We start from the raw sequence: 27,911 nt of genomic DNA on the forward strand, positions 1-27,911 counted from the left end.
AAGTTCATGAAGGACAGGTTCATCAACGGCTATTAACCACTGTTGTCAGGCCTGCAGTCCTATGCTCTGAGTGTTCCTAAACATCTAACTACCAGAAGCTGGGACTGGACAACAGGGGGTGGATCACTTGATAATTGCTAAGGTTAAGATTTTGTCTCACTTATTTTTAGTAAAAGTCATAGACAGGTCTCAGGCAATAAACAAAAATTTGAGGGAGCCAGTGACCTGTCTGTGACTTTTACTAAAAATAACTGGGAGGAGGGCAAATGGGGGAAAAGGAAGGAATGACAACTGGAGCCCTATGCGGGGGGGGGGGGGGAGGGACTGACAGCCTGAGCCCCACCACCACAGTGAGGTGTAAAGCCTAGCTGAAGTCACGGGAGTGGGGCGGGGGTGCACACAGCCCCAGCTCTCGCCTAGCTGTGGGGGGCTGGTAGGGGAGCATATGGCTCTGGCCCCAGCTGCAGCCACTGACAGCTGAAGCCAAAGAAATCACGGAGGTCTGATAAAGTTACAGAATCTGTGACTTCCGTGACCTCCATGACTAAATTGTATCCTTAATAATTGCCCTGTTCTGTTCATTCCCTTTGAAGCATCTGGCAACCGGCCACTGTCAGAATATTGAGCTAGATGGACCTGTGGTCTCACTCAGTCGCTGTTATTATTTAGAAATCAGAAAGTTTCAAAACTATTGTCATGTAAACTTTATATTTTTACATTTACCTTTTTATGATTCCCTTAATGCTACGTTTAACTGCTGCTAAATTTGAAGTGTCTGATTTTCAGTGTTTTAAAAAGTGTAGAAGAGCCCTTCACTTTTAGCCTGGATCATGTGTAGAGTCCAGCAGAAGGAAGGGAGGAGGAGGGATGTCTCATCCACTTTTCCTCTCCCAAGCCTTCTCCTCACCCCATCACCGGCTGCAAGCAAGTGGGAAAGGAGAGGAGTCAAAATTCCTTTCCTTTGCTCCTCTTGTGGTGCAGCTAGGTGTTACTCAGAGCTGAGCCTAAAGGCTCAATTTAGTTCTAACACATTTTGTTGCAGCAATTTACAATAGCAAGTGATTGGAATATCTTTTATATTGCACTAAAGTACTGCTTTATATTTCTCTTAAATCCCTCGACTGGAGGAATACAGTATCACTGCTGTACCAGTGTATTTCGTAGTTACGTTGCTTCAGTTCAGTATGCAGTTCCAATTTCTAGAGATTTGTCATTCAGCCTTGCAAATTTGCTTCAGGCTGAATTTGAAATACAAGGTGTTAACCCAGGAGCAACTTTTGCCAGATTTGGTCTGTGGTTTGATGTAGCAGAATTACAAGAATTAGTAATTAGATACTTTATTCTATTTTATTCACTCTCTAAAACCAAACCTGTGACAAATGTATTTTGCTGGCCCTTAACTAAATTGTGCTGTGCTATATTGGTGTATGATTGGGTATTTTCTGAATATACTGAATGTTTCAATTTTGTGTTAAAAATGTGTCTAGTGTGAATGTAATAATTTTACTTTATGCTCATTTTGTATCATGGAATGACTAAACACATATATTTAATGGATCCATAACCAGAAGAGGAATAATATCATGAATATGTATTGGTATTACATAAATCAGTTAATTGAGTTTAAAAAATCTGTGGACTTTAACAGTACAACGGTCTGTTACATTGTCTCAGACTCGCCTACTGAAAGAAAATTATTCTGACCCAAAATCTTTTTTTAATAACTTACTAAGTATACAATTAGACATCTTGAATTATTTTAGGGACATATTTTAAGTTACCCCTTTAAAATCCATTGGTAATGCCCCCCCCTTTTTTTTACATTAAGCTAAAACAAATAATTGGTTAATGTTAAATCACTTAAACGTTTAGAAGCAATGGATGTTAGTTTCATTCCTAACAAATACTGTGAGAATAACTTTCTCAGCATTGTATTTAGGTATTGCAGTAGATAATGTTGTATACTCCATAAATATACTGTGCTGAGACCTCTTCATATCTAGACATAATAGAGCGAATTAATTAGGTAGTTTCAGCCTTAATTTTAAATGTCTTTGCATTTGGGTATTTATTTTGGATCTTAAACGTTGCTTAAATGTATTTTTTATTATTCTGTAGTTACGTTAACTACATTTGTCTTGTATAAATAGTTCAGCAATTTGAATTGATAAGAGGGTAGAAGCTGATTTTAAACTTTTACAGATCAAAAAAGAAGCATATTTTTTTATTTTAAAACAATCAATTTGACTTTATGAAGGTTAGCACTTATTTGTTTAATAATTAATAGGTCTTTCCTGCCAATAAGAATTAATTACTGCTGACTTGCTTTAACTGGTGATTGTTATAGTAATATTATGGTAGTTTCTATGTGGTATGCAACGGTTTTTTGCTAATCTGCAGGATATAACCCTGTGGAAGTACTAGAAGGGAAGCCTCTTTCAGAAGTTTCCAAATGCCATTAATATATTATAGGGAAATGGTCAGTTCCATTGTCTTAATTTGTCATTCTTATTTGCCTCTTGCTGTGTAAGCCTGCATTGTGCCTGGCAACTGTTACCTAGTGACAATTTCAGCTGCTTTAGCCATTGGCTGTGCTGTTGATTGGGGCAGAAGGACCGAGTCACCTTTCTGATAGTGAGTTCTTCTGCATCAGCTAAGGATAAAGAGGAGCAGCAGGCTCAGGTGCAAGCAATAATTTTGAGAGAGAATGTGAGAAATAGTGACAGCATCCTTGTAACTGCCTCACAGTAAATAGGACTTCTGTATCAAGCAGTTCACCGTAGCAGCTGATAAGAATGAACGTAGGTGAGAAACATCGGTTTATTGATGTAGCAAGAGAATTTTTTTTAAAAAGTAGTGATTTTGTAACAGATTAAGTTACTTATAGACAGAGAATGAACAACTGGCAAGTGTTTTGGGGATGTTATAAAATCAAAAAGACCCTTCTGTACAGCATGGTGGTACATCTTGGAAAATTAACTTCAAAAGAATGCTTTCTATCAAACTACTGCATCAGAAGTGGAGAAAATGCTTCTTTTCTAGTGAATGAAATTCCTTCAGAAGGAGCAGCGAAGACTATCAAAAGCACCAGTGAGATGTCAGTACTTTTAAAGGGACGTTAAACAAATACTAAAATAATATCTAAATGACCTTGACAAATCTTTTTATTTGGATTGATTCATTCTTGTCTGCCTCTTCATTATCTCAGGAATTCTAGGATTAAAGATATTTTTAGTATTTCTGGGTTTTTTTAAAAGCAAGACTGTGTACATTTAGTAACCTAGCTAATGGTCCTTGCACTAATCAAGCAGTTACTCAAAAATGAATACAGAAGAGGCTTTCTTTAACATATGGCTGCTCCATAACTGCAAATACAATTAACAGGTAATGTCCAGCTATTAGAAGATCTGGTTTTTAAAGCAGTGATTTATCATGCTAATCATCTAATAAAAACCGAAAGTCTGTGGCAGCCTAGAAGCTGAAGCTGAATGACAGAATATTGGAGTAAGCAATGGCAGCTTTTCTAGTCTGATCAGCATTTCATTAGCTTCACAGCAGAATGCAGATGGAAGTTTCTGTTCTTGTTGTATGGAGCTTGTGAAAGGATTCAGGTGTTGCTACAAAGGTGAGAAATACCATGGATATACCTATGAACTTCACTGTACTGATCCACTGTAGCAGATATGGCATTATTTCTGAAGAAAATTATTTTTGATTATCACTGCTGAAATGAAATGCAAGAAGGATTTGTTTTGTCTGTGAGGACCTTGGATTATGCTGCTGACATTGATAGTTGGAGTGGACCGTAACTGTTTAAAAGAGCTTTGAATACTGACTTAAAGCTCCAAAATTTATTCTTACATTTTTCTGATTTTTAAGTGAGTACACATGATCTTCCTCATTGTACAGGTAGATTTATGTTTTCCTTCCTGGAAGTCAGAGGACAAACCTAGCTTTCCCCATACCCTTCTCACTCCAAATAAAATTCATTATTCATACACAAACTGTGGTGAGTCTATTGGAATTAACCTGGACAGAAATGTTTTCCTTTCCTCTCTAATGAATAGGATAGATGAAGCAAAGATCTCCTGAACGGAGCCAAAAGACACAGCACGATACGGTGAACTTTTCCTTGGTTTTCCAGACATTCTGTGATTTAATTATTTAAATGAACATAAAGCATTAATTCATTTCTAAAGATTGCTAATTCAGGAAACCTGTGTTGTATTGAGACATTTCTCTTTTTTTTATTTGTATTTTTTTAGCTAATTCCAAAGAAACTGCCTTTCTCAGGAAAAAAACAATCACAGAATTTTTTTTGAGGCAGTTGACTTTTTCCTGTCTCCCCCCCCTTCCTTTTTTTTTTTGTTTTTATTTTCATCTTCCACAAATACAGTAAAAAGAACCTGTTTTCTTTAGAAGTGCCTTTTTTTTTTTTTTTTTTGGTAAAGATGGAGAGCACTGGAGGAAACTCGTCAGTGGCCTTTTTGGCTTTTTTTTTTTCTTTCCTCAAAGCTAAGGTGTGTCAGAGCGTTGCATTGATGCTAAAGGGGCATCAACAGCTATGAGACTGTAACCTCCCTGATAGAAGCACTGGCAGTGTCTACAAAGAGAGATGATGAGACTCTGAAACAGAGTTTAGCTGATGTTGGGCAGGTCACCTGCTCACTGTAGCTCTGATTGCAGTGTTCCCTAATCCCAAACCATGAACCACTCCAGATGGACTGAATGGAGGACTCTGAACATGAGCAGTATCATTGTGAACGTGTCTGAGCATCTCTCCTGTCCGCTAGGATTTGGCCACTACAATGCAGTCGACATCTGCATCCTTGAGACGGTTATTATTGTTTTGCTAACATTTTTAATTATTGCTGGTAATTTAACTGTAATATTTGTCTTTCACTGTGCTCCGCTCTTACATCATTATACCACCAGCTGTTTTATTCAGACTATGGCCTATGCTGATCTTTTTGTTGGAGTTAGCTGCCTGGTTCCTACATTATCATTGCTTCACTATTCTACAGGTGTCCATGAGTCCTTGACTTGTCAGGTTTTTGGATATATCATCTCTGTGCTGAAGAGTGTCTCCATGGCATGTCTTGCTTGCATCAGTGTCGACCGCTATCTTGCTATTACAAAACCTCTCTCCTATAATCAACTGGTCACGCCTTGTCGCTTGAGAATCTGTATCATTTTGATCTGGATATACTCTTGTCTGATCTTCTTACCTTCCTTTTTTGGTTGGGGAAAACCTGGTTACCATGGTGATATTTTTGAATGGTGTGCTACCTCCTGGCTCACCAATGCCTATTTTACTGGCTTTATTGTGTGCTTACTGTATGCTCCAGCTGCTTTGGTAATATGCTTCACATATTTCCACATCTTCAAAATTTGCCGGCAGCACACCAAAGAGATAAATGACAGGAGAGCTCGCTTTCCTAGCCATGAAGTGGATGCTGCGGGAGAGACTGGGCACAGCCCTGACCGCCGCTATGCCATGGTTTTATTTCGGATAACCAGTGTGTTTTACATGCTTTGGCTCCCCTATATCATATACTTTCTGCTGGAGAGCTCTAGGGTGCTGGAAAATCCAGCACTTTCCTTCTTAACAACATGGCTTGCTATAAGCAATAGTTTCTGCAACTGTGTGATATATAGCCTCTCCAACAGTGTTTTCAGGCTGGGACTCCGGAGACTGTCAGAGACAATATGTTCATCTTGTATGTGTTTAAAAGACAAGGATGTACGGGACCCCAAACCTAGAAAACGGGCTAATTCCTGCTCCATTTAAAGAAAACTGGGACAACTAATGAAATGCAATCTGACATTGGGTTTGGATAGCATTTGTTACATCTGGAAATTTGCCACAACAGAAATATTTACTTGAATAGTTCCTAGGACATGAGATGGGGTTTGCAAGTGATTCGTAATAAAGGAAAAGGTTGTTATTAAAGGGCACTGAAAGGGTACACAAATTATAATGAATATGGGTCTTGTGAAATTGTGTGGTGGTATGACGGAAATTTAACAGAAGATGAAAGAAATCAATATCTCATATCTTCTGCAGGGCATGAAATAACTGGCACTTCAAAGCAGGCTCCCCCTTGAGATAAATTAGTGACCTATTAATTTTTTTCCTTTTAGATAAATTGTCATATACAGTATTATATATGTGGCAGGATATACAGTAGCCTCAAGCATTAAAATATACTTTTTTAAACACGGTGAATGGCTCTCCATAAATGATATCGACAGAGGATGCATAATAAATGTTGCAATTTAACAATCAGCTGCATATAGTCTTTGCTTGTGTCTTGTACTATTTTCAGTTGTACAAATATCCGCTAAACCTTTCCCACCTCCCCCCAAACCCCATACAAATTAAAGAAACTGATGGGTACACTTTTTGGATAAAATTAAAGTTTTGTTTTTTGCATTTCTTGTGCAGCTTCCACAAAGCCTGCTTCTTCTCCTCACCCCCCGCCGCCCCCCATTTCCATTTTTTCATGCCCTGCACCCTGGGTTCCATTATTCAGAAGTGACTTAGTTAATGAAGGAGCCTGTCAGATAAACTTAATTTCAAATAACTTCTTCTTTCAGAAAATTCTGCTATTTTTACTAGCTGGATGTTTGCATTCACCATATTCTAATGACTTTTACAAAATTTGTTCTCTGGATCCTGCTAAATTAGCACACAGTACTGATGTGGTGTCCTTTAGGATGTACTAAAGCTTTTCCTTTAGCAGTTACACAGATAATCCTAATGCAAATATGATAACCACAAACAGCAGTGTAAATCACTGCTCAGTGCATTTAAAAAAAATTTTAATGGAAAATAACTTTTCTGTGGGGTCTGAATAGCTGACTGTTTAGCTGCCAATCCTTTGTGTGAACCTAGCTTGCACATATTGTATTTTTTTAAAAAAGAAAATGTAAAGTATGTGATCTGTGCCTAATGTTTTCATAGCATATGGAGTAGGTCAATTTTAAGTCTACAGGATTTTAAAAAAGAATTACTTGCTCTAAGAGAAATACTTTTATGCAGTTATTAAATAGATATTTATTAGAGGAGGAGGTGGAGAGACAATTTAGTATAAAATACAGATAAGAGCCTCAGTATTGCCTTTTGTAATGAACTGCCTTTCAGGTTCACTGCTTAAATAAAATACTTTGCAAGGGCACTACATGTGTAATAAATTGCCTAGGGTTCAGATATAGTATGGCAGGTAGTGACATATTTTAAATATTAGTTTTAACCCAAGGTGCCATTTTCTCAGATGGAGATTTGTTTTTTAAAAAGGCCTAACTATTGCTACTCTTAACAGCTGCGAAGTAGTTTCTTATTTTACCAAAATGCATATAATGAAATTGTGCCTGTGACTTTTCATAACGGAAGTCAACCTTTTTTGCACACCAATGGTTTGACTACAGTAGTCTCTTTAAAAAAAAAAAAAAAAAAAAAAAGTACGCATTGTTTTATTGAGGTGGTTCTGAACCCCTGTACATTTTTAAAACTGTAAGAAAGGTAAGAAAAAATAAAAAGAATAAAGTAGTATTATATATATCAAAACCGTACTTGGCTTTAGTTCCCTGATGTTATTCTGTGTTCTCTGAAAGTCCAAATGGGAGACAACTAAGGAATTAGAATAAAAAAAGAAAAAAAAACAACTTTAATTTTTGGGTTTTTTGCTTTCCCTACATCGTGCGTCTGTGTCATTGTTTCTAATATTGTGTATTGGTGAGCCAGGTTTAAGTGCCAGTTGGAACTTTCCTCTAGTCTAGCTAAGCTTATTTGGTGTTGATAATTACCCCAGATTAATACTCCAGATAAAATTTGAGAGGAATTCCTTGGTACCTTTGTCTTTACCCCATATATCTCATAGTTGTTCCTTTCTAGACAGATGAACCTATTCCTTCCCTTCTGAAGATAATGGGTGAAATTTTTGTAAGTGCTTAAGTGGTTTAGTGTGATTTTTAATGAGTTTTAGGCATTTTGGTGCCTATGTGTCATTGAAAGAGAGAGAGAGAGATTTAGGCTCCTAAGTGTCCAGGGTGGGTAAAAAATTATTTAAAAATAAATCAAAATAAGAGTTTGTTTAAATTAATTTTTCTTTTTAAAAACAAACCTTTTTAAAATGGCCAATGTTAAGGCCTAAATTTATTATAATCTATTAAAATAATTTAAATACATAAAAGAAAAATGCTGCTTTAATGAGCCCTCCTCAAATTTTAATGAGTTAATGGGTTCAGCTTTTTTTATGATACAGAGAATCAGGGGGAAAACATCTTTAAATTTTGCAGTCAGTTAAGCTTTATAAATGTCACAATACCGCATTCAGTATCTATATTATTTTTAATCTTTGCAATTGAGTGAATGCTAGTATTTACATTTACTTTCAGTTCTGCTGAGCAGAAAAGCTTTTGTCTTAATTACTTTTGTTTTCAGTTAAGCCAGCAGATGAAGAGAAAATATTTCTTCATTTGGACTAATTGATTCAAAATGGAGAAACCAACCGGGAGCTGAAAAAACAGGAAAGCATGTTTTCATCCAATCTCTGAATAAAAACCAGGTGTGAGAGAGAATTAAATCTATAAAGTCTAAAAGTTGAAGGACAAGGGGCCAGATTTTCAAAGGTATTTAGGTGCCTAAATATGCAGATAGGCTCCTACTGGGATTTTGAAAAGTACCTAACCTATCAGCACTGTTGGCCCCCCACATACCTTTTTTATTTCCTGGTCACCATAGGCCAGATTTACAATCTGACAATTCACTAACTACAATTTATACTTCCTTTGTTCAATAAATCCGTTAGTCCTAAATGCAAAACTAGTAACTTATGTATTCAGCACATTTAAGGTAGCTTTATTTTATTGATAAACAATTTTTAAATGTTTTTCTTGTGCATTTTTAAATTAATTCCAATTGCCATCCAAATGTAACTCCATATAAATCTGGAATAAAAAATTAATGATCTAGTGGATAAAAAATGTATCGTTAACCATTTTCTAACAATAAAAAGGGAATAATTAAGAATATGAATAAATGTACGTTAAACTATACAATTGTTTAAGTGTTTATAAATACAGGGTATTCTCATGTTAGCAAAAACGTGTTAGTTACACGTTTAGTGTAAAGGTTATATTTACTTGCAAATCAATATGTTTTAATGGTTGTACCAACCAATGAGAACAAACCTTTCTTTAGGAAAATGGCTAAAGTATAAATGCAAAACAGGGTTAAATAAATTATTTCTTGCTGATGTAAATAATTATTAAAATTGGTGATTTAAATCAATCCACCTTGTAAATGCCTGAATCATTTTTGAAAATGGGATTAAGATCCTTCTGAAAAGTTTACCCAGTGGATACTTCATAGATATCTCCAACTGTTCTGTAGTTCATGGAATCAAGCTTTGGTCTTCACGCTGCAGCTAGTTTTGCTAAACTCTACATGGTGATTCTTCCACCTTTTTGGGGAAGTGTAACCTGTTTATTGGCCTAAGACCAGTCTGTGCCCACATACTCATAATTTAACTTGTAGTTAAGGCTGCCTATGGGAGGGTGAAGTAGCAGTATGCCAGTCTCTAATGAAATAAGCTAATTTTTTAAGGTGAAGAGGGGGAAAACTAAAAACCTGCCACCAAAGTCTCAGGTTACTAGTTTTGGTATGCACCACAGTGGTTCAAGTCTTAAAGGTGACTTGAAAAGGGGCTTTGCCTCTTCCTTCTCATTTACTGACAGTGTAGTATTAAGATAGCACAAAAGGATTTGATTTCTAAAATAAATGAATGTTTTGGGGGGGTTTTAACCTTTCAAATATCAACCTTCCTTAGGGGACCCAAAGATGTGGTTAGGGAGATTTTACAGCACCCACTTGAAAGGAAAGGGTGAATGTGTAGCAAAAGAGCTTTTCTTCCAATTCTTTGTTTGGTGTTTGAGTTCAATAGCTGCTAAGAAAAACAAACAAGAATTCAGTTTGAATAAAAATCACTCCCCCTGAACTGAATAGATGTTACTTGTTTGGTATTTGTGACATGATAAACAAGGTATATCTTGAGTCATCTGCAAAATCTGTTAAGTGAAACATGATAGACGAAACCTGAATTATCATATAAATAAATAGGAAAAAAATTCGGTAATAAAATCACAGACTAACCTCTTTTCCTTCGTAGGTTACCTGTAATTGTGTGTGGTGATATTAAGCAACTTTAACAAACCTCTTAAATCACTGCTTTGGCTCAAAATACTTTCTATTATTTTTAACATCTTTTTGATTTTCTCTAAATCTATTTTTTATGAGTTGTTGTAACTGAAAAAGTGCCTGATCCATGGGACAACTATATAAGGGCTTGCAGGACTGGTATTAAAAAAAGGTTTTTCTTCAGATTTACTACTACTTTAACTAGTTTGCCTACCATTTACTATCATTTGAGTATGCAAAAATGTGTGCTAGCAATGTGACTCTTGCTTTTGAGGCTTTGGGTTTTTGATTATGATGCTTATCCAGCCCTTTATAATTATTTCCATGGGTGAGTAGCCTACATATGCTCTGTGAGCCTCTAGGGTATCACAGCTACAATAAAGCTGCTTTTATTCCAGAGAATTTCCTCTAGCTGATTTCATCTTTTTATAGCTGCCTAATCCTACTCCATTCTCAGAAGCAGACTTGGATTCCTCCCAGCCTAAGTATTCTATATAAAAGTAAAGGTGCCCTGAACCTGGTCAGCATACCCCAGATATGCAGGATATGGCAGCCAAGAAATAAATGAAAAAGCTAATTTAACTATGTTTCCTGGCTTGTCCCACCTATGTCACCCAAAGCAGCTTCATAACTCCATGCTCTTCAACTGGATACTCTTCCCCTTCTTACTCTTCTCTGACCTTCCTGGTCAACCCAGTCAACAACCCCTATATGTCACCGACTGAAGTTTATGGAATCCAGAAAGCTGCATAATGTCTCTTCTAAACAGGGCCACATGATCTATATGTGCTATTGTTTTCTTGAGATTAGAATGAAATCTTTATAGAAGAGAAAACATATTGAAGGTTTGCTTGTTTTCTGGAAGGACAGTTTCCAGTTATGCAGTTGGAATTCCACTGCAGCAGTGACAAGGTGGGGAAAACCAAATTACATACTGCATACATATTAACTGGTAAAAGGTTTTTAATTGACCCTGTACATACTGATGACTAACTGTGGGTATTTTTTTTAAATAAGGTAATAAGAGTTAACAGTTGTTTAGCAAGTTACAGAAATGTCTTAAAGTTGAACAAATCTTTTACTTTTCAAAAATTTTAGTTTAATAAATTTTTACTATAGTACCACAGATGTGCATGATGGTTTATAGACCTAGGGACTAATTCACTTCTACTAGCAGTGTCCTCGCTGCAAGCTACCTTTGTGCAAATAACAGTGGAGAGGAAAGTTGTTTTGCATATGAAGCTAGTCTTCCGTCATATAGGGACGCAAAACCTGGCCATACTGAACTTCTGTTTGGAGAGCTGGCTGGAACTCTGTTACCTGGCAGTTAGAATTCTGAGATGGTGCTCCACCCTAGAGATGCTACAGCAGAGTGTATATCAGGTGGTTTGCCTTTGCTCCTTGTCCAACAGGCAGAATCTGTTATACTTACCTCCCCATCCCTCTTCTCAGCCTTTGGAGATATCAGCTGTGGGAAAGATTCTCCAAAGGCCATTTGCTGGAGGGGTAAGTCAGAACACCTTCTGAATACACCCATGTCCCCGCTCAATGGGAGATCACTTTGTTTCCTCCTTTCTGGTCCCTGCTTTCTCTTTCTTGTAACAGTTACATGAGTTTACTGCAGCCTTAGGCTGCAGGAACCTCTGTGTTGGAGTGGAGTCAGGAGGGGTGGATATTCTGAATGCTGGATGGGAGTAGGGCATTCATTTGCTTATGTAGGTTCCGGAGATGGGGCTGCTGTGGAGATATTACCTCACCCACCATCTCTTGGAATCTGTCAGACTGATTGCTGAAATTTTTAACTCGTGAGTTTACAACCAGTACTGTATGTCCCTTACTGCTATGTGCCAGAATATTGGTCAAAATCTGGCCTGTAAAGCAAGCATGGCTACCTATACTTTTTATTTATTTTTCAGTTTGCTCCTCTGAAGAAGGGCTTCTTTAATAAAGGAATTCTCTGTGAGGTTTGCATAAAGGTTTTTCTTTTCCTTAGCATGCATTGGAGGATTCCACATGAGGCTTAACTCCTTTTGATGGACAAAAGGAAGTACAGTAGATATTTCTTCTTATGTCAGTCAGGCAACTGCCCAATTTGCATCACGTCCTGATTTTCCACAAAGTCTCCCAGTATGATGATCTCACATTCTTGCATGTGAAAACCAGATTAAGGAGAAAGCTCTGATTTATTTTCTTCTTCAGTTTATTCCGTGGTTACAATTTTTATTTCTTTGTTAACTGTAAGTCACATAAATGTTTTGTTAATGGAATACTCCTCACTTCCATGTACCTACAGACCTTTTGAAATAAAAATAAAATGTAGGAAATAACAGTCCAAATATTAACCAAATAAATCAACATGTCCAACCAAGTCGTGAAATCAACATGGTTAATAAAATGAACATTAAAACCCCTCCCTGTGCCATCAGAATGCTGGAGTTCTCTGAAACATTTTAGGAAATGGCCCACAATAATAAAAAATTAGCTGCTAAGCAAAAAATTAGAATGTAAAGGTTGAAATGAGGACACGTCCTGTACTGCAGGTTAAGCAAAGCAAAATTGCTTACATTTATGTATGAGATTCCCCTTGTGCAAATGTGTATGGATTGCATATATTGTGCCGTGGCATTTGCTATTCTGTTTCTCCTGAGTATTTGTATTGGTACTTTGAATCTGATTTTACATTTAGTATGAAAGAGGATGTGGGAAGATTGACTTCTACTTAGGTGCAATTGATGCTTTCAAGGGTGAAAAGGACTGAATACTTGGGTAATGGAAAAAAAAATATTAGCCATTTTCTGATGGTAAAAGTATTATCCATGCAGTGACTTTTTTTCCAGAGGAATGTTCTTCTTCATTTTCTTGAATTGGCAAATTTAATCTCTTTCTAGGGTGTCTCTCCAGAGAAAATCATAAGCAGTGAAACACAATGCCACATTTAAATGTGCTTTCTTATTTGAAGATCTTCCATGTTTGCCGAAAAAGCTCAAATACCATTATGTGGCAGAACTGTGGGAAGAATGACCTGCTGTGTTGTATGCCTAATGGCTACTGTGCTATAGTTTTTGTACTAAGTCTATGCTCTCCCCATCCCCACCCCCAAAACAAGGTGGTTTTTTTCCCCTTGTGGATCTAATACTTTTGATTTTTGGCTGTACAGGATCTATTAAAGATGATCTTAAAATTGTATTTGCTATTCTGTTTCCTCAAATATTTTTAATGTCCATTGGTATTTCCCTATTGAATATCGTTGATCATTTTTAGATTTTACTCTCAGCAAAATCTAATTAGAATATATTTTAAAAGTAGTTCACCTGTCAAACTGCATAGTATCACTAAGTGGCTACAGAGGGAAATACATCATTACGATGGTTAGATATTGCTCTAGTCCATTATCATGTGTACGACAAATACAGTTTAAATATAATCAGAAGTTATAGTTATTGCAACAGCACATGAAGATGGCCTGGCAACATTTCAGATATTATAGTACCTCAGAGTACTTTTATCACCATGAAATTACTATATCTTCATTTCCTTTCATAAAGTTGTAGACAAGCAAATAAAAGTGTATGGTGAGTTTTTTATTATGCTAGTAAGTTTCTGAGGGCCTTGCCATACCACAGGATCCATGCCCCCATCCACAGTTGGAATGTCTGTCCATGGTCCTATAGCTGTTGCAGAATGCCTGGCAATGTGACTCCATTGGAGTTGATCTGCCAAGGAGAAGTGCTAGTGGCACATGGGGCCAAAGATGTTGTGGAGACACAACTTCCATGAAGATGGCCAGGGCCTTCTGAAGATATATGAAGTTTGTTTTCTTATCCTTGGGAGATGGGGCAGTATTTCCAGAAGTATTGCTTAAAGATGGCATTTCATTTATTAATGGGCGCATAAATCATAAACTGTGTGCAGCCAAAGTACAGGTAGCATGTTTTTATTTCACTTTTTATGTTGACAAAAAGGTTCCTTAAATGAAAAATGTTTTGATTCAGTTTTTTATTTACTTTGTAAATTCTATGGACTATCCAGCTATTAACATCATTTTGATGATTAAGGGTCAGTTCATGCACTCAGATTTGAGCCTCAGAGGGGAGAAAAGAGTGGAAGATTCTCTCAAATCGCTAGTGAGTCTGAGGCCTGGTCTAATCCTGCACCCTGCACCCATCCACACAACAAAGCCATTTTTTCGCCATAAAGGGCTCTTAAAACTGATTTCTGTACTCCTTCCTAACGAGGGGATTAGCGCTGAAATCGACATTGCCGTTTCGAATTAGGGTTAGTGTGGACGCTAAGGTAGGTATTGGCCTCCGGGAGCTATCCCACAGTGCACCATGGTGACCGCTCTGGACAGCACTATGAACTTGGATGCACTGGCCCGGTGTACAGGAAAAGCCCCGGGAACTTTTGAATCTCATTTCCTGTTTGGTCAGGCGAGCTCATCAGCACAGGTGACCATGCAGCGCTCATCAGCACAGGTAACCATGCAGTCCCAGAATCAAAAAAGAGCTCCAGCATGGAACGAATGGGAGGTACTGGATCTGATCACTGTATGGGGAGAGGAATCCGTGCTATCAGAACTACGTTCCAAAAGACAAAATGCCAAAACATTTCAAAAAATCTCAGGGGCCATGAGGGACAGAGGCTACATCAGGGATGCAACACAGTGCTGTGTGAAACTTAAGGAGCTCAGACAAGCGTACCAGAAAACCAAAGCATCAAACGGACGCTCTGGGACAGAGCCCCAGACATGCCGCTTCTACGCTGAGCTGCATGCAATTCTACGGGGAGCCGTCACCACTACCCCACCCCGTTCATGGACTCCGATGATGGGGTACTCTCCACAATGCCTGAGGATTTTGCAGATGGGGAAGATGAGGAGAAGGAGGAGCTTGGGGAGAGCACACAGCACACCGTTCTCCCCGACAGCCAGGATCTTTTTATCACCCTGACTGAAATACCCTCCCAACCCAACGAAGCCGGAGAAGGGACCTCTGGTGAGTGTACCTTTTAAAATATAATACATGTTATAAAAACAAGCGTTTTTTAATGATTAAGTAGCTCTGAGGACTTGGGATGCATTCGTGGCCAGTACTGCTACTGGAAAAGTCTGTTAAAGTGTCTGGGGATGGAGCGGAAATCCTCCAGTGACATCTCCATGAAGCTCTCCTGTAGGTACTCTAAAAGCCTTTGCAGAAGGTTTCTGGGGAGAGCAGCCTTATTCAGTCCTCCATGGTAGGACACTTTACCATGCCATGCTAGTAGCAAGTAATCTGGTATCATTGCATGGCAAAGCCTGGCAGTGTATGGTCCCGGTGTTTGCTGGCATTCAAGCAACATCCATTCTTTATCGCTCTGTGTTATTCTCAGGAGAGTGATATCGTTCATGGTAACCTGGTTGAAATAGGGGAATTTAATTAAGGGGACATTCAGAGGTGGCCGTTCCTACTGGGCTGTTGGCCTGTGGCTGAAAAGAAATCCTCCCCACAGTTAGCCATGCGGTGCGGGGGGGAGGAGCATTGGTGCTGAGCTGTTCGCGTTTGGCTAGCAGAGATCTTCCCTGATACCAGCCAAGCAGTGCGGGGAGGGAGTAAAGCTATCATCCCAGAGAATTGGATGAGGGGAGGGGGTTAGTTTGGTTTCTGCTGCTGCACATTAACAGGAAAACTGTAGCACTAAATGGCCAACTCAATGGGCTTTGCTTGGTATGGGAAAGGAGGGCGCTACTGTTATGAAGGTTGCAGAAGCCGAAAGACTATGCCTTTCCATGGCCGCCTGCAAGCCGAATTCTGTTGCCCAGCACTGCGTGTGTGATCTCTAACACCAAAGCCGCAGGCACTCAATATAAGATGTAAAAGGCGACCTTGTACCAAAATCAAATGTGCTATGTAATGTGAATAGTGTTGTTCACCGTGAAAGAGTATAGCCATTGTTCTGTAAAATGTATCTTTCTAAATACTTGACTCCCTTTTTTCCTCCAGCAGCTGCAAATGTTTCAAGCCTCCCTCCTCCGTCCCAAAGGCTATCTCAGATAAGGCTGTGAAAAAAACCGCACGTGTGATGACACGTTCTCTGAGTTTATGCAGTCGTCCGGCACTGACAGAGCTGTGTGGAGGGACACAATAGCAGAGTACAGGATAGTGGCCGATGAACATGAGGAGAGGTGGCGGCAGGAAGATCAAAGGAGTCATGAGACGACGCTGGGGGTACTGCGGGATCAAATGGACATGGTCTGGCGTAGGTTCATGAACAGCAGCAGGATCATAGACTGCCATTTCAGCCCCTGCTTAACCGCCCTCCCTCCTGTCCAAGTTCCATAGCCTCCTCCCCCAGACGCCCAAGAACGCGGGGCGGGAGGCTCCGGGCACCCAACCACTCCACCCCAGTGGACAGCCCAAGCAACAGAAGGCTGTTGTTCAACAAGTTTTAAAGTGGCCTTTTCCTTCCCTCCTCCCACACCCCACCCGGGCTATCTTGTGAGTTATCTCACTATTTTTATAATCAATTAATAAAGAATACATGTTTTTTAAATGATAGTGACTTTATTTCCTTTGCAAGCAAGCTGTGATCAAAGAGGGGAGGGTGGGTGGCTTACAGGGAATTTAGAGGCAACCAAGGGGGTCGGTTTTCATCAAGGCGAGACAAACAGAAGTGTCACACGGTACCCTGGCCAGTCATGAAACTGGTTTTCAAAGCTTCTCTGATGCGCAGCGCTTCCTGCTGTGCTCTTCTAACCGCCCTGGTGTCTGGCTGTGCGTATTGAGCGGCCAGGCGATTTGCATCAACCTCCCACCCCGCCATAAACGTCTCCCCCTTACTCTCACAGAGATTGTGGAGCAAGCAGCAATAACAGTGGGAATATTGGTTTCGCTGAGGTCTGAGCGAGTCAGTAAACTGCCAGCGACCCTTTAAACATCCAAATGTACACTCCACCACCATTCTTCACTTGCTCAGCCTATAATTGAACAGCTCCTGACTACTGTCCAGGCTGCCTGTGTACGGCTTCATGAGCCAGGGAACTAAGGGGTAGGCTGCGTCCCCAAGGATACATATAGGCATTTCAACATCCCCAACAGTTATTTTCTGGTCTGGAAAGTAAATCCCTTCCTGCAGCTGTTTAAACAGACCAGAGTTCCTGAAGATGCGAGCATCACAAACCTTTCCTGGCCATCTCATGTTGATGTTGGTGAAATGTCCCTTGTGATCCACCAGTGCTTGCAGCACCTTTGAAAAGTAACCTTTGCCGTTTATGTACTGGCTGCCCTGGTGGTCCGGTCCCAAGATAGGAATATGCGTTCTGTCTGTCGCCCCACCACAGTTAGGGAATCCCATTGCTGCAAAGCCATCTAGTATGACCTGCACATTTCCCAGAGTCGCTACTTTTGATAGCAGCAGCTCAATGATTGCGTTGGCTACTTGCATCACAGCAACCCCCACAGTAGATTTGCCCACTCCAAATTGATTATGGACTGACCGGTAGCTGTCTGGCGTAGCAAACTTCCACAGGGCTATTGCCACTCGCTTGTGAACTGAGAGGGCTGCTCTCATCTTGGTATTCTTGCGCTTCAGGGCGGGGGAAAGCGTCACAAAGTTCCATGGAAGTGCCCTTACGCATGCGAAAGTTTCAGAGCCACTGGGAATCATCCCAGACCTGCAACGCTATGTGGTCTCACCAGAGTGTGCTTGTTTCCTAAGCCCAGAATCGGTGTTCCACAGGATGCCCCATTGCCACCAGGATAGCCAAATTGCGGGGGAACGTGGTTTTAGAGAAAAGTGTGTTCATGTCCTCATCACTGTGTTTCCGTCGCCTCCTTGCTTGGTTTTTCAGGTGCTGATTCTGCATAAACTGCATGATAATGCGTGAGGTGTTTACAATGGTCATAACTGCTGCAGTGAGCTGAATGGGCTCCATGCTTGCTGTGCTATGGCGTCTGCTCCTGCTCAGGCAATCCAGGGAAAAGGGCGGGAAATGATTGTTTGCCATTGCTCTGATGGAAGGAGGGGCGACCGACAACATGGCTTACAGGGTTGGCTTACAGGGAATTAAAATCAACAAAGGGGGTGGCTTTGCGAGAAACAGAATGGCTCCCTCAAGGATAGAACTCAAAACTGGGTTTAGCATTGATTTCACGGAGGAAGGGAGGAGAAAATGAATACAAAACAAATCTGGTCTATTTCTTGTTTTGATCCACTTTATCTATCTTTATAGATCTTGCTGGCAGCAGACTGTGCAGTACAACTGCTAGCCATTGTCATCTCATGGGTGCTCAGCAGAAGATGGTGCAGTATGACTGCTGGCCATCATAGTCTCCTGGCTGCTCATTAAAAGACAGTGCAGTAGGACTGCCAGCAGGACTGAATCGCTATGAGATGAAACTTAAAAGGGAAATGACCTGGCTGAGTCACTCCCATGTTTGCCCAGGCCCCCCTGACCTCATCGAGGTCGGTTAAAAGAGCACCCTGGATTACGTCGATGATGGCTATCAGTCATACTGCACTGTCTGCTGCCAAAAGGCAATGAGCTGCTGCTGTGTAGCAATGCAGTACTGCGTTTACCAGCACCCAGGAGACGTACGGTGACGGTTAGCTTGCCGGGCTCCATGCTTGCTGTGGTATGACGTCTGCACAGGTAACCCAGGAAAAAAGGCGCGAAACGATTGTCTGCCATTGTTTTCACAGAGGGACGGAGGGAGGGAAGGGGGGCCTGACGATATGTACCCAGAACCACCCGCGACAATGTTTTAGCCCCATCAGGCAATGGGCTTTCTATCCAGAATTCAAATGGGCAGCGGAGACTGCGGGAACTGTGAGATAGCCACCCACAGTGCAACGCTTCGGAAGTTGACGGTTGCCTCAGTACTGTGGACGCACTCCGCCGACTACATGCACTTAGAGCATTTGTGTGAGGGGGACATAAAATCGATTGGATAAAAACACTTTCTACAAAACCGACTACAATAAATTTGACCTAATTTTGTAGTGTAGACAAGGCCTGAGAGCTAGAAGGGAGTTGCTGTTTAAGTAACATCACATCCTCCCTTCCTTTCCTCTAACACTGTGGAAATCCTTCTGTAAATTGTGATCAAAGCTCCCGGAATTTTTGGGTGTTGAGGGAGCAGAGTCTGGGAGAAGGGAGAAAAGCACTGTACACAACACAGCTTTGTTCTCCAGCAAACCCATGGGAAAATGCAGGCAAGAATTAATGCTCACCATTTCACAGTTAATTCATGTGGACTCCTGGTGTAGAACTTCAGAGTTCCCTCAAGGGGTAATTTGGAGCACAGGTGGGATGCAAGGACAATGCAGCCTTTTCAGTCAGGCTGACTTAGGAGGTAGGGGGAAGGTGGGTCAAAGAATGCCCCAGTCCTCTATGGATTCCATGAGATCAGTGTGATTTTTATCAGATCTCAGGACAGTGTGATTTTTATCAGATCCCCTCTGCCAAGCCCCATCCACTTGAGAAAGAATGTGACACATTCTGAGGCATACAGATATATATGGTTACTTAAGGCATGCCCACATTTTGATCGTATTGTTATTTTTCTTTGCTCCCCTTTGTTCTTGTTTCCTTCTATAAATATTTAATTTGAAAAGGAAGATAGAGATGAGTGAATATTACTGAAATTGAATAAATAAATAATGAATTATTGTGAGCATCATGGAAGAGGTCAGTTTTCAAGAGATATTTAAATAAAAAGTAGGGTAGGGTGTTCCATATGTTGGTAATTGCATGAAAAAAGGCATGGACCTGCAACTATGTTGAATTCACATACACCTCAGATGTGAACCTATTCAGATACCTGCACCCAGTTATAGGAGTTGTTTTTTATTATGAGTATGCAACCTTTTTACGTATTATCCAATTTGTGTGTTTATATTTAATTTGTTCTTTCCCCAGACTTTGCTTCTGGCAGTTCTCCTTGTTTGACTTCTAAGTTTAGAATTGTAAATGGACAAATGATATTTTCAGTGATTAGGCAAATTTGTCCTGACCCATGAAAGGCATGTAGGGTACCCACAGGGCTTGGAATATTTATTAACCAATTAAATTGTTCATTTTCTTGTTAGCTATTTTATTATAGGAGAATAAATAATAGGATTTGTGTATTAAGGCAAAAAAATTAAGAAGTCTACAACTGAGCTGCTCTTAATCTCTCACATGACTTTATTGCAGCAAACAATTTTTATATTTGAAAGAATTCATTGGAGTAATGGTGTTGGGCCAAATTGTGGCTTCCCGTGGGTAAACCCTCAGGGGCAGGAAAATTGTACAAATTCTTAGTTTATGTTAATACAGTTGAGGATACCATATTTTTGTTTTGGTTCTCTTCCCTGTTTCAATCAAATGAATTCCAAACACAAATTAAGTGTCACCTTTCGGCCATGTCACAAAGCCGCTGCGTCTGTCCATCTACCTACCATCTGGGCTGCAGACTAGAAAGTTGAGGCCAGGCTCAGGACCAAAAGCCCCTTGATGCTGGTGGATCCTTCGGCACTGCCATTGTCTTGGCAGCAGATCCCATCATCGAGTTTGGTATCGGCCTTGGTACTGATGGCTCTCCTGGTACCAAGTGGGAGTGTCTCATTTGATGCTGCTGGTGCTGATTCCCCACTCATCTTTGGCACCAAATTCGCCACCTTATTGGGCTTCAGACTGGTGGTTTGCCTCATCGGGGCTGGCTCCCCCATTGTCACCACAGCACCTCTTGGTAAAGGGAATTCATATGTTCCTGTATCTAGAGGATTGGTTATTGAGGGGCAAGCCCAGAGAGGAAGTCCTCTCTTATGTTCACATCACGCTACTTCAACTCGATCATCTAGGACTCATCCTGAACCTGGGAAGGCAACAGTCATTCCAGCTCAGTGAATGGAGTTCATTGTGGCCCTTTTTATATATCAAAAAGTTCAAGATTGTTTCTACCGACCAAGCGATTCCAGGCAATCTACTACCTATGTCGGAACTGTGGTCTCATACCCACCCACAGCTCAAGTATATGTGGGCTGTGGTTGCTTGGCCACATGCACGCAGGTAGTTTTATATGCCAGGCTGGGCCTGCATCCTATTCAGATGTGACTAAAATTGATCTGTCTCTTGGACAAGCTGGTCTGACTACCTCCACTGATACCGGTCTCCTTACAGTGGTGGACTATTCAGGACAATGAGTGTCAGGGTTTTCCTTTAACTTGGCGTCCACTGACTAGGACTATAGTTGCTGATGGCTCCTTAATAGGTTGGGGAGTACATCTGGACTTGCTGAAAGTTCCAGGATGTTGTCAGAACAAGAAGTTTCTCTGCAGATCAATGTCATGGAGCTTCATGTCATCTACAGTGCCTTTCAGGGTCACATTGGGGCTCAGTGGTTCTCATACCCACGGACATTGCCACCACAATATATTATGTGAACAGGAAGCACACTCCAACCTGCTTTGTCAGGAAACAGTCAGGTTCTGGCAGTTTTGCATTGGGGGAAACATTATGCCCATGGCCAATCACTTGTCTGGAATCCAGTCACCTGATGGATCACCTCAGCAGGAATTTCTATCTGAATCTCAAGTAGTCTGTGAAGCCAGTGTCCTGCAGTTGGTTCATCTTTGCAGTTTGTGGTATCCCGACAATTGATCTGTTGCCTCTCATGGCAAACAAGGAATACTGGCTGTTTTGCTCCCAGGGATGTCTCAGTCCGGGCTCCCTGACAGATGCTTTTCACTTGCGCTGGGAATCAGCACTCCCGTTTGCCTTTTTTCCAATTCCAGTCATCCCGCAGGTCTTTCCCCTGGGGAGAGGGATAGCTCAGTGGTTTGAGCATTGGCCTGCTAAACCCAGGGTTGTGAGATCAATCCTTGAGGGGGCCATTTAGGGATCTGGGGCAAAAATTTGGGATTGGTCCTGCTTTGAGTAGGGGGTTGGACTAGATTACCTCCTGAGGTCCCTTCCAACCCTGATATTCTATGATTCAATGATTATCAAGCTGAAATTGGATCCTGCCGAGCTTATTCTCACTGCTTCAGTGTGTCTGAGACCTCGTCGCATTATTGGTCAGCCCCCTGTCCCTTCTTCTTCATCCAGACCTTGTAACTCAGCATCATGGTCAGGTTTTGCATCCAGTGCTTGGCTGCCTGCATTCACAGCGTGGCTGCTACATAGTTAAATAAGGAGGAAGGATGTTCAGAGGTGGTCTGTCAGGTCTTGCTTACTAGTAGAAAGCCCTCCACCAAGGCTGCCTATTCAGCCATGTGGAAGTGGTTCTCATTATGATCATTAGCCTGGGAAGTTAAACCAATGCTGGCTTGTATCCAGGACATCTTACTTGGAGTAATTGTTACACCTTCAGTCTTTTGGTCTTGTATTTATGTCACTGAGAGTGCACCTGATGGTGATTTCAATCCATGGGAAGTCAGTGTGTTCAAACCCCATGGCAGTGAGGTTCTTGAAAGGAGTCTTTCATCTCCACCTATCAGTTAAAGAACTGGTTCCCTTGTGAGACCTTAATATTGTTTTAGCAGCTCTCATGGGATCTTTGTTTGAGCCTCTGCCAACAACTTCTTCTTACTCCCTTCTGTGTCAGAAAACTGCCTTCCTTATGGCAATAACATCTGCAAGGAGAGTGTGCAAGTTGCAGGCTTTGATGGTGGAGAACTCCTTACCTGCCTTTTTCCAAAGACAAAGTAATCCTGCAGCTGCACCCTTAGTTTTTATCTAAGGTGGTTTCCCAGTTTCGCTTGAATCAATTTGTGTCTGCTATTGTTCTTTCCTAAACTGCATTCAATAATGGGCCATCAAACTTGAATAGTCCATTCACAATGTTCTGGCTAGACAGGCTGTAAATTACCTTATGGGTTACCCCAGGAACAACATATTTAACATACAGATACATAACCAATATTCATAACTTCGGATACAGTGAAGATACATGGATTTAAACAGGATAATAATCTTTAGTGTATAGCATAACTTTTCCATGACACCGTATGTCATAAATATAAACGGAAGGGTAACCACCTTTCTGTGTACAGTGCTATAAAATCCCTCCTGGCCAGAGGCAAAATCCTGTTACCTATAAAGGGTTAAGAAGCTCAGTTAACCTGGCTGGCACCTGACCCAAAGGACCAATAAGGGGATAAGATACTTTCAAATCTTTGGCGGGGGGGAGGGAGGGAGGGAGGGGACTTTTGTTTTGTGCTCTTTGTTTACATGGTTGTTCTCTTGGAACTGAGAGAGGCCAGAGAGAAATCCATCTTCTCCAACCCATCCTAATCCAAGTCTCCAATATTGTAACCAGTATAGATAAGTCAGGCAAGGCGGATTAGTTTCTTTTGTTTTATGTGAATTTTCCCTGTGTTAAGAGGGAGGTTTATTCCTGTTTTCTGTAACTTTAAGGTTTTGCCCAATGGGGGATCCTCTGTGTTTTGAATCTGAATACCCTGTAAAGTATTTTCCATCCTGATTTTACAAAGATGAGTTTTACCTTTCTTTTTTTTTAATAAAATCCTTCTTTTAAGAACCTGACTGATTTTTCCATTGTTCCAAAATCCAGGGTTTTGGGTCTTTGATGATTTTTGTAACCGATTGGTTAGGATATTATTCTCAAGCCTCCCCAGGAAAGGGTATGTGTAGGGCTTGGGGGGATATTTTTGGGGAAAGACATCTCCAAGTGGTCTCTTTCCTTGTTGTTTGTTTAAAATGCTTGGTGGTGGCAGCATACTGTTCAAGGACAAGGCAAAGTTTGTACCTTGGGGAAGTTTTTAACCTGAGCTGGTAAGAATAAGCTTAGGGGATCTTTCATGCGGGTCCCCACATCTGTACCCTAGAGTTCAGAGTGGGGAAGGAACCCTGACACTTACATGATATACTTTGTACCGCTTTTGTTGCAATTGTCTAACAGTGGCAATATCAATTATATACATGTTCATATTTCAATCATCACAGTGGCCACCACATTTTAGAAACAGCAGAGGATCTTTCAAATCCTTAACCATTGCACTCTCTGTTCAAATAGAAGGCCACAACACTGACTGGAACCTATCCTCCATGTCGTTGGTATTGAGGTCTGTGTAGCTGAAAATAGAGTTTAATATGCTGTGTATGTATACCTTCACAACAATAGAGCCGTGGCTAGACATTTGTAGTGGAGGGAGGGGACTTGTGTCTTTATATCAGTCTTTTTCGGTTTGCAGTTTATCTGCTGATAGGATGGAGTGTTTAAAAGACACACATTTTAGTCCTTCCTTCTCTAGATTGTCTGACCTTCTCAGTGTCCAGTCCCGGAATGGTTAAATCATGAAGCTCTAGTTCTGTTCAGTATTCTGGTTTCCTGTGTTGCAGTTCAGAGTGCCATTGGACCTTCAGGCTAGCCTGTCATCATCTTTCTCTTGTTTATGAATTCAAGAATGAATGTTGAAAGAATGGGAAAATGTCAAAAGAAATCACAGCTTAAAACAGTGAAGCTTCCATGTTTAAATTATTTCATGACTTAAAACATCCTGTTCATGTTCTTGTAGAAGGATGCAAGTGACTAGACAGATACCAGCAACACCCTGGGAACTTGTAAAACTATTTTTTATTCTCCTTCCTAAAATGAATTCTTTTGAGACCAAAAGGAGCATATTCTGTATTAGACAAAATATATTCTTGCAAAGGGAATCTTAAAGTTTCAGGTGTATACTTCAATAATGTCTCTTCATCTGACTGTCTTCCCGGGATCCTTATTTAAAAAAAAAAAGAAGAAGAAGAAATCTATCGAAGTATCCGAAAGAAAAATGTCCTTGCCATGCTTTTGTTGACTTACGCAATGGTGGATTAAAATATATTAAGGGTAAAATGACTGGAAATACACATGTATGCAGTGTAATTGTAGCCAGGTTGTCCCAGGATATTAGAGAGAAAAGGTGAGTGAGGTAATACCTCTTATTGGAACAACTTTTGTTGGTGAGAGAGACAAGTTTTTGAACCACACTGAGTTCTTCATCAGGTTGTTTAAACTGTAGTTGTTAGCAATTTCATTGCTAGCCCCAATCCTTTATTTCTGTGGCCACATGCCACAGGAGCCTTTTAAAGATCTTAAACTCGCCACTTTGTACATTTTTTGAACATCTATATTTAAGGTTGCAAAATGGTTTCCACTAACTCTTTTCAGATGCTCATAACTTTCTGAAAATTCCTTTTGGGCTGCAGCTTTCCATGCTTGGAATTTCATTCTAGCCACACGTTCTGCATGTAGCTACTGCACAAATGGTTGAAGTTTGAAATCAGGCCTATGATTTCTTGAAAATGTATCTGGTCTTCACTTTTTCAAGATTTTCCTAACTGTTTTGGCTCATCATCTCTCTACGATGGCCTGGCTTGAAAACTTCTTTTTTTTTTCAGTTTTGTTTGATTTGTGGAAAATTGCATTTTAATTTTTGAGGGGAGTGTATATGGGGCAAGACAGAGAGCAGGGAAGCGTAGTGCTTTAGAGGGATACATGAGAAATGCCAATTCTCTTCCTATCGACATATGTCAACTCAATTTTTTTTGCATTTATTCAAAAACAGGGAAATTCCTAAACAAAATCTTGAGCAAAAGGTTTTAAAACTGTATATATCCAAAACCCAATACTACACATTTCTTACAGAAATCCTACAATTGCAAACAGTCAAAACCTTACGAAGTTTGGGAATGAATAGTTAAAGGATCTCGGAATTTGGCATTACTGTAGTATCTCAAGGCCTCTGAGATCAGGACCCCATTTACAAGCACATAGTGTGAGCCCTGTCTCAAAGAGCTTGCATTCTAAATAGACAAGACAAAGGGAAACAGAGGGTAGACGAGTCTTGCCTAAGTTCACATTGTAGGACAGTGGCCAAGTAGGGACTAGAATCCTGATCTCCTAGCTCCCGGTCCAGTTATTTCTCCACTAGACTACACGTCATATCACCCTTTATCTCACATGATCATCCTGTCTGATGTATGCCATCCACCCAACCTTAACTCTGCCCCCTAAAATTTGTAAAAATATGTGCAAAGGTGAAAGTAAACTACTCCTGATTTATACTGTTGTTGATCTGTGAATCAGAATCAAGTATGTATTACAGATTTTTATATAGAGGTACCATTCATTGTTGTATGCAGACACCACATACCCACACGCTTGCATAGTGAACATAAGCATAGGGTGCTTTAAAGCACTTCTGATTTCAGTGGTAAGCCTTTACCTCACTGTAGCCATTTGCTCATGTTATATGTGTAAATATTAATCTACTACAGTATGGATTTAAGAGCAGCAAATGAGAGATTTCACTGGGAAGCTGACCTCCTGTATCTATCTGTATATTATCCAATTCTAAAGGTATTTTTACAGGGCAGTTGCAAAAGATGTGGATACTTGATCACGTGAAGAATTGCAGCAGTAAGTATCAAGTAAACTAGAGAAATGACTACATGGTTTGACATCAAAAGGAGTTGATCTCCCACAACTTTTTCTTCATTGACACTGTTTTCCCTGGTAAAATATTCTGTATATTGTCTCTTTTTTCCTCTGCAAGATGTTTCTTCCAGTTTTCAAGTGTTGAAGATGTATGCACCAGCAAAAATTTGCTTCTTTATTGCAATGTGTATATTCATTCAAGAGATTTCAGTTAAGAAGGCAATATAACTGCACCATTTTCAATCACTTAGATTATTTGAATGTGGCTTTTTCTTAACATAGATATTTATTACTTACAAAATGATGCTTTCTTTACACATCAAATCTCCATTAACTTTAGTGGGAGTCTTAGATTGGCAGGGAATCTTAGCTTGGTGGTTTTGCATGTCCAGTGTCTCGTTGTGGATTTTATTTAGAGTAATATCTAAAGCTCCAATCCTTCAAATACTTAGTCTGATGCATAACTTAATTATAATGTGACTACTCATAAGTAAGAGGAATGCACAGAAGCTTTAATAACTCTACTATTTGTATAGGATTATCACAAGTATAATTATGCATCTGCTTAAATGTTTGCATGCTTGGGCTGAAGAGGATGTATAACATGTTCAACAAAATTTTATGTCTAATCCCTACTTCATTCTTTATTGAAACTATTAAAATCCACAGTACGTTAAAGAAAAAATTGAGAGTATCCTGTAGCTCCAGTTTGCCACATCATATCTAAAACTTTGCATTTTCATGACAAGCAGATTAATTACATGAGGCTTTACATTTAGGATAACTTGATTATTTTTTCTTGTTATAAATCTGAGCTCCTCAAAGAAGAGATGAGACTTGTAACAAAATTATGCTGCTTTACTGGACTACCAAAGTCCTTAATATATATTTACTGGATAGTATAGTAAAAAGAGCATAACTCTTCTAATAGGACATTGTTCTAGAGGTGATGTATTTCTGTGACACACAGAGCACACTAATTTATCAATGTAATTACAATCTTTTGTATTTGTGATTATGTAGAGATAGTCCAATGATTAATACTGTAGTATACTGCTCTCATTTGTAATTAAACAGTATATTGAACAGTCTGAATTTCATTTTTTGGAAGTGTAATATGACCGCATTTAAAGAAGCTCATAGAATCATAGAATATCAGGATTGGAAGGGACCTCAGGAGGTCATCTAGTCCAACCCCCCTGCTCAAAAACAGGACCCATCCCCAATTAAATCATCCCAGCCAGGGCTTTGTCAAGCCTGACCTTAAAAACCTCTAAGGAAGGAGATTCCACCACCTCCCTAGGCAACGC

General features: G+C 40.1%; 2 protein-coding genes across 9 annotated transcripts in view; both read left to right on the forward strand.

Moving 5' to 3' along the window:
• The window catches only part of RABGAP1L (RAB GTPase activating protein 1 like), a 530,390-nt gene that overhangs the window by 197,301 nt on the left and 305,178 nt on the right, over nucleotides 1–27,911 (forward strand). The gene's annotated exons all lie outside the window — the stretch shown is intronic.
• On the forward strand, nucleotides 862–11,568 carry GPR52 (G protein-coupled receptor 52). The gene has a single exon (XM_073356439.1). The coding sequence runs from the start codon at nucleotides 4,706–4,708 to the stop codon at nucleotides 5,789–5,791; it is 1,086 nt and encodes a 361-aa protein (XP_073212540.1). The 5' UTR covers nucleotides 862–4,705; the 3' UTR covers nucleotides 5,792–11,568.

Source organism: Lepidochelys kempii, chromosome 8, assembly GCF_965140285.1.
Source record: "Lepidochelys kempii isolate rLepKem1 chromosome 8, rLepKem1.hap1, whole genome shotgun sequence".
Lineage (NCBI taxonomy): Eukaryota > Metazoa > Chordata > Testudines > Cheloniidae > Lepidochelys > Lepidochelys kempii.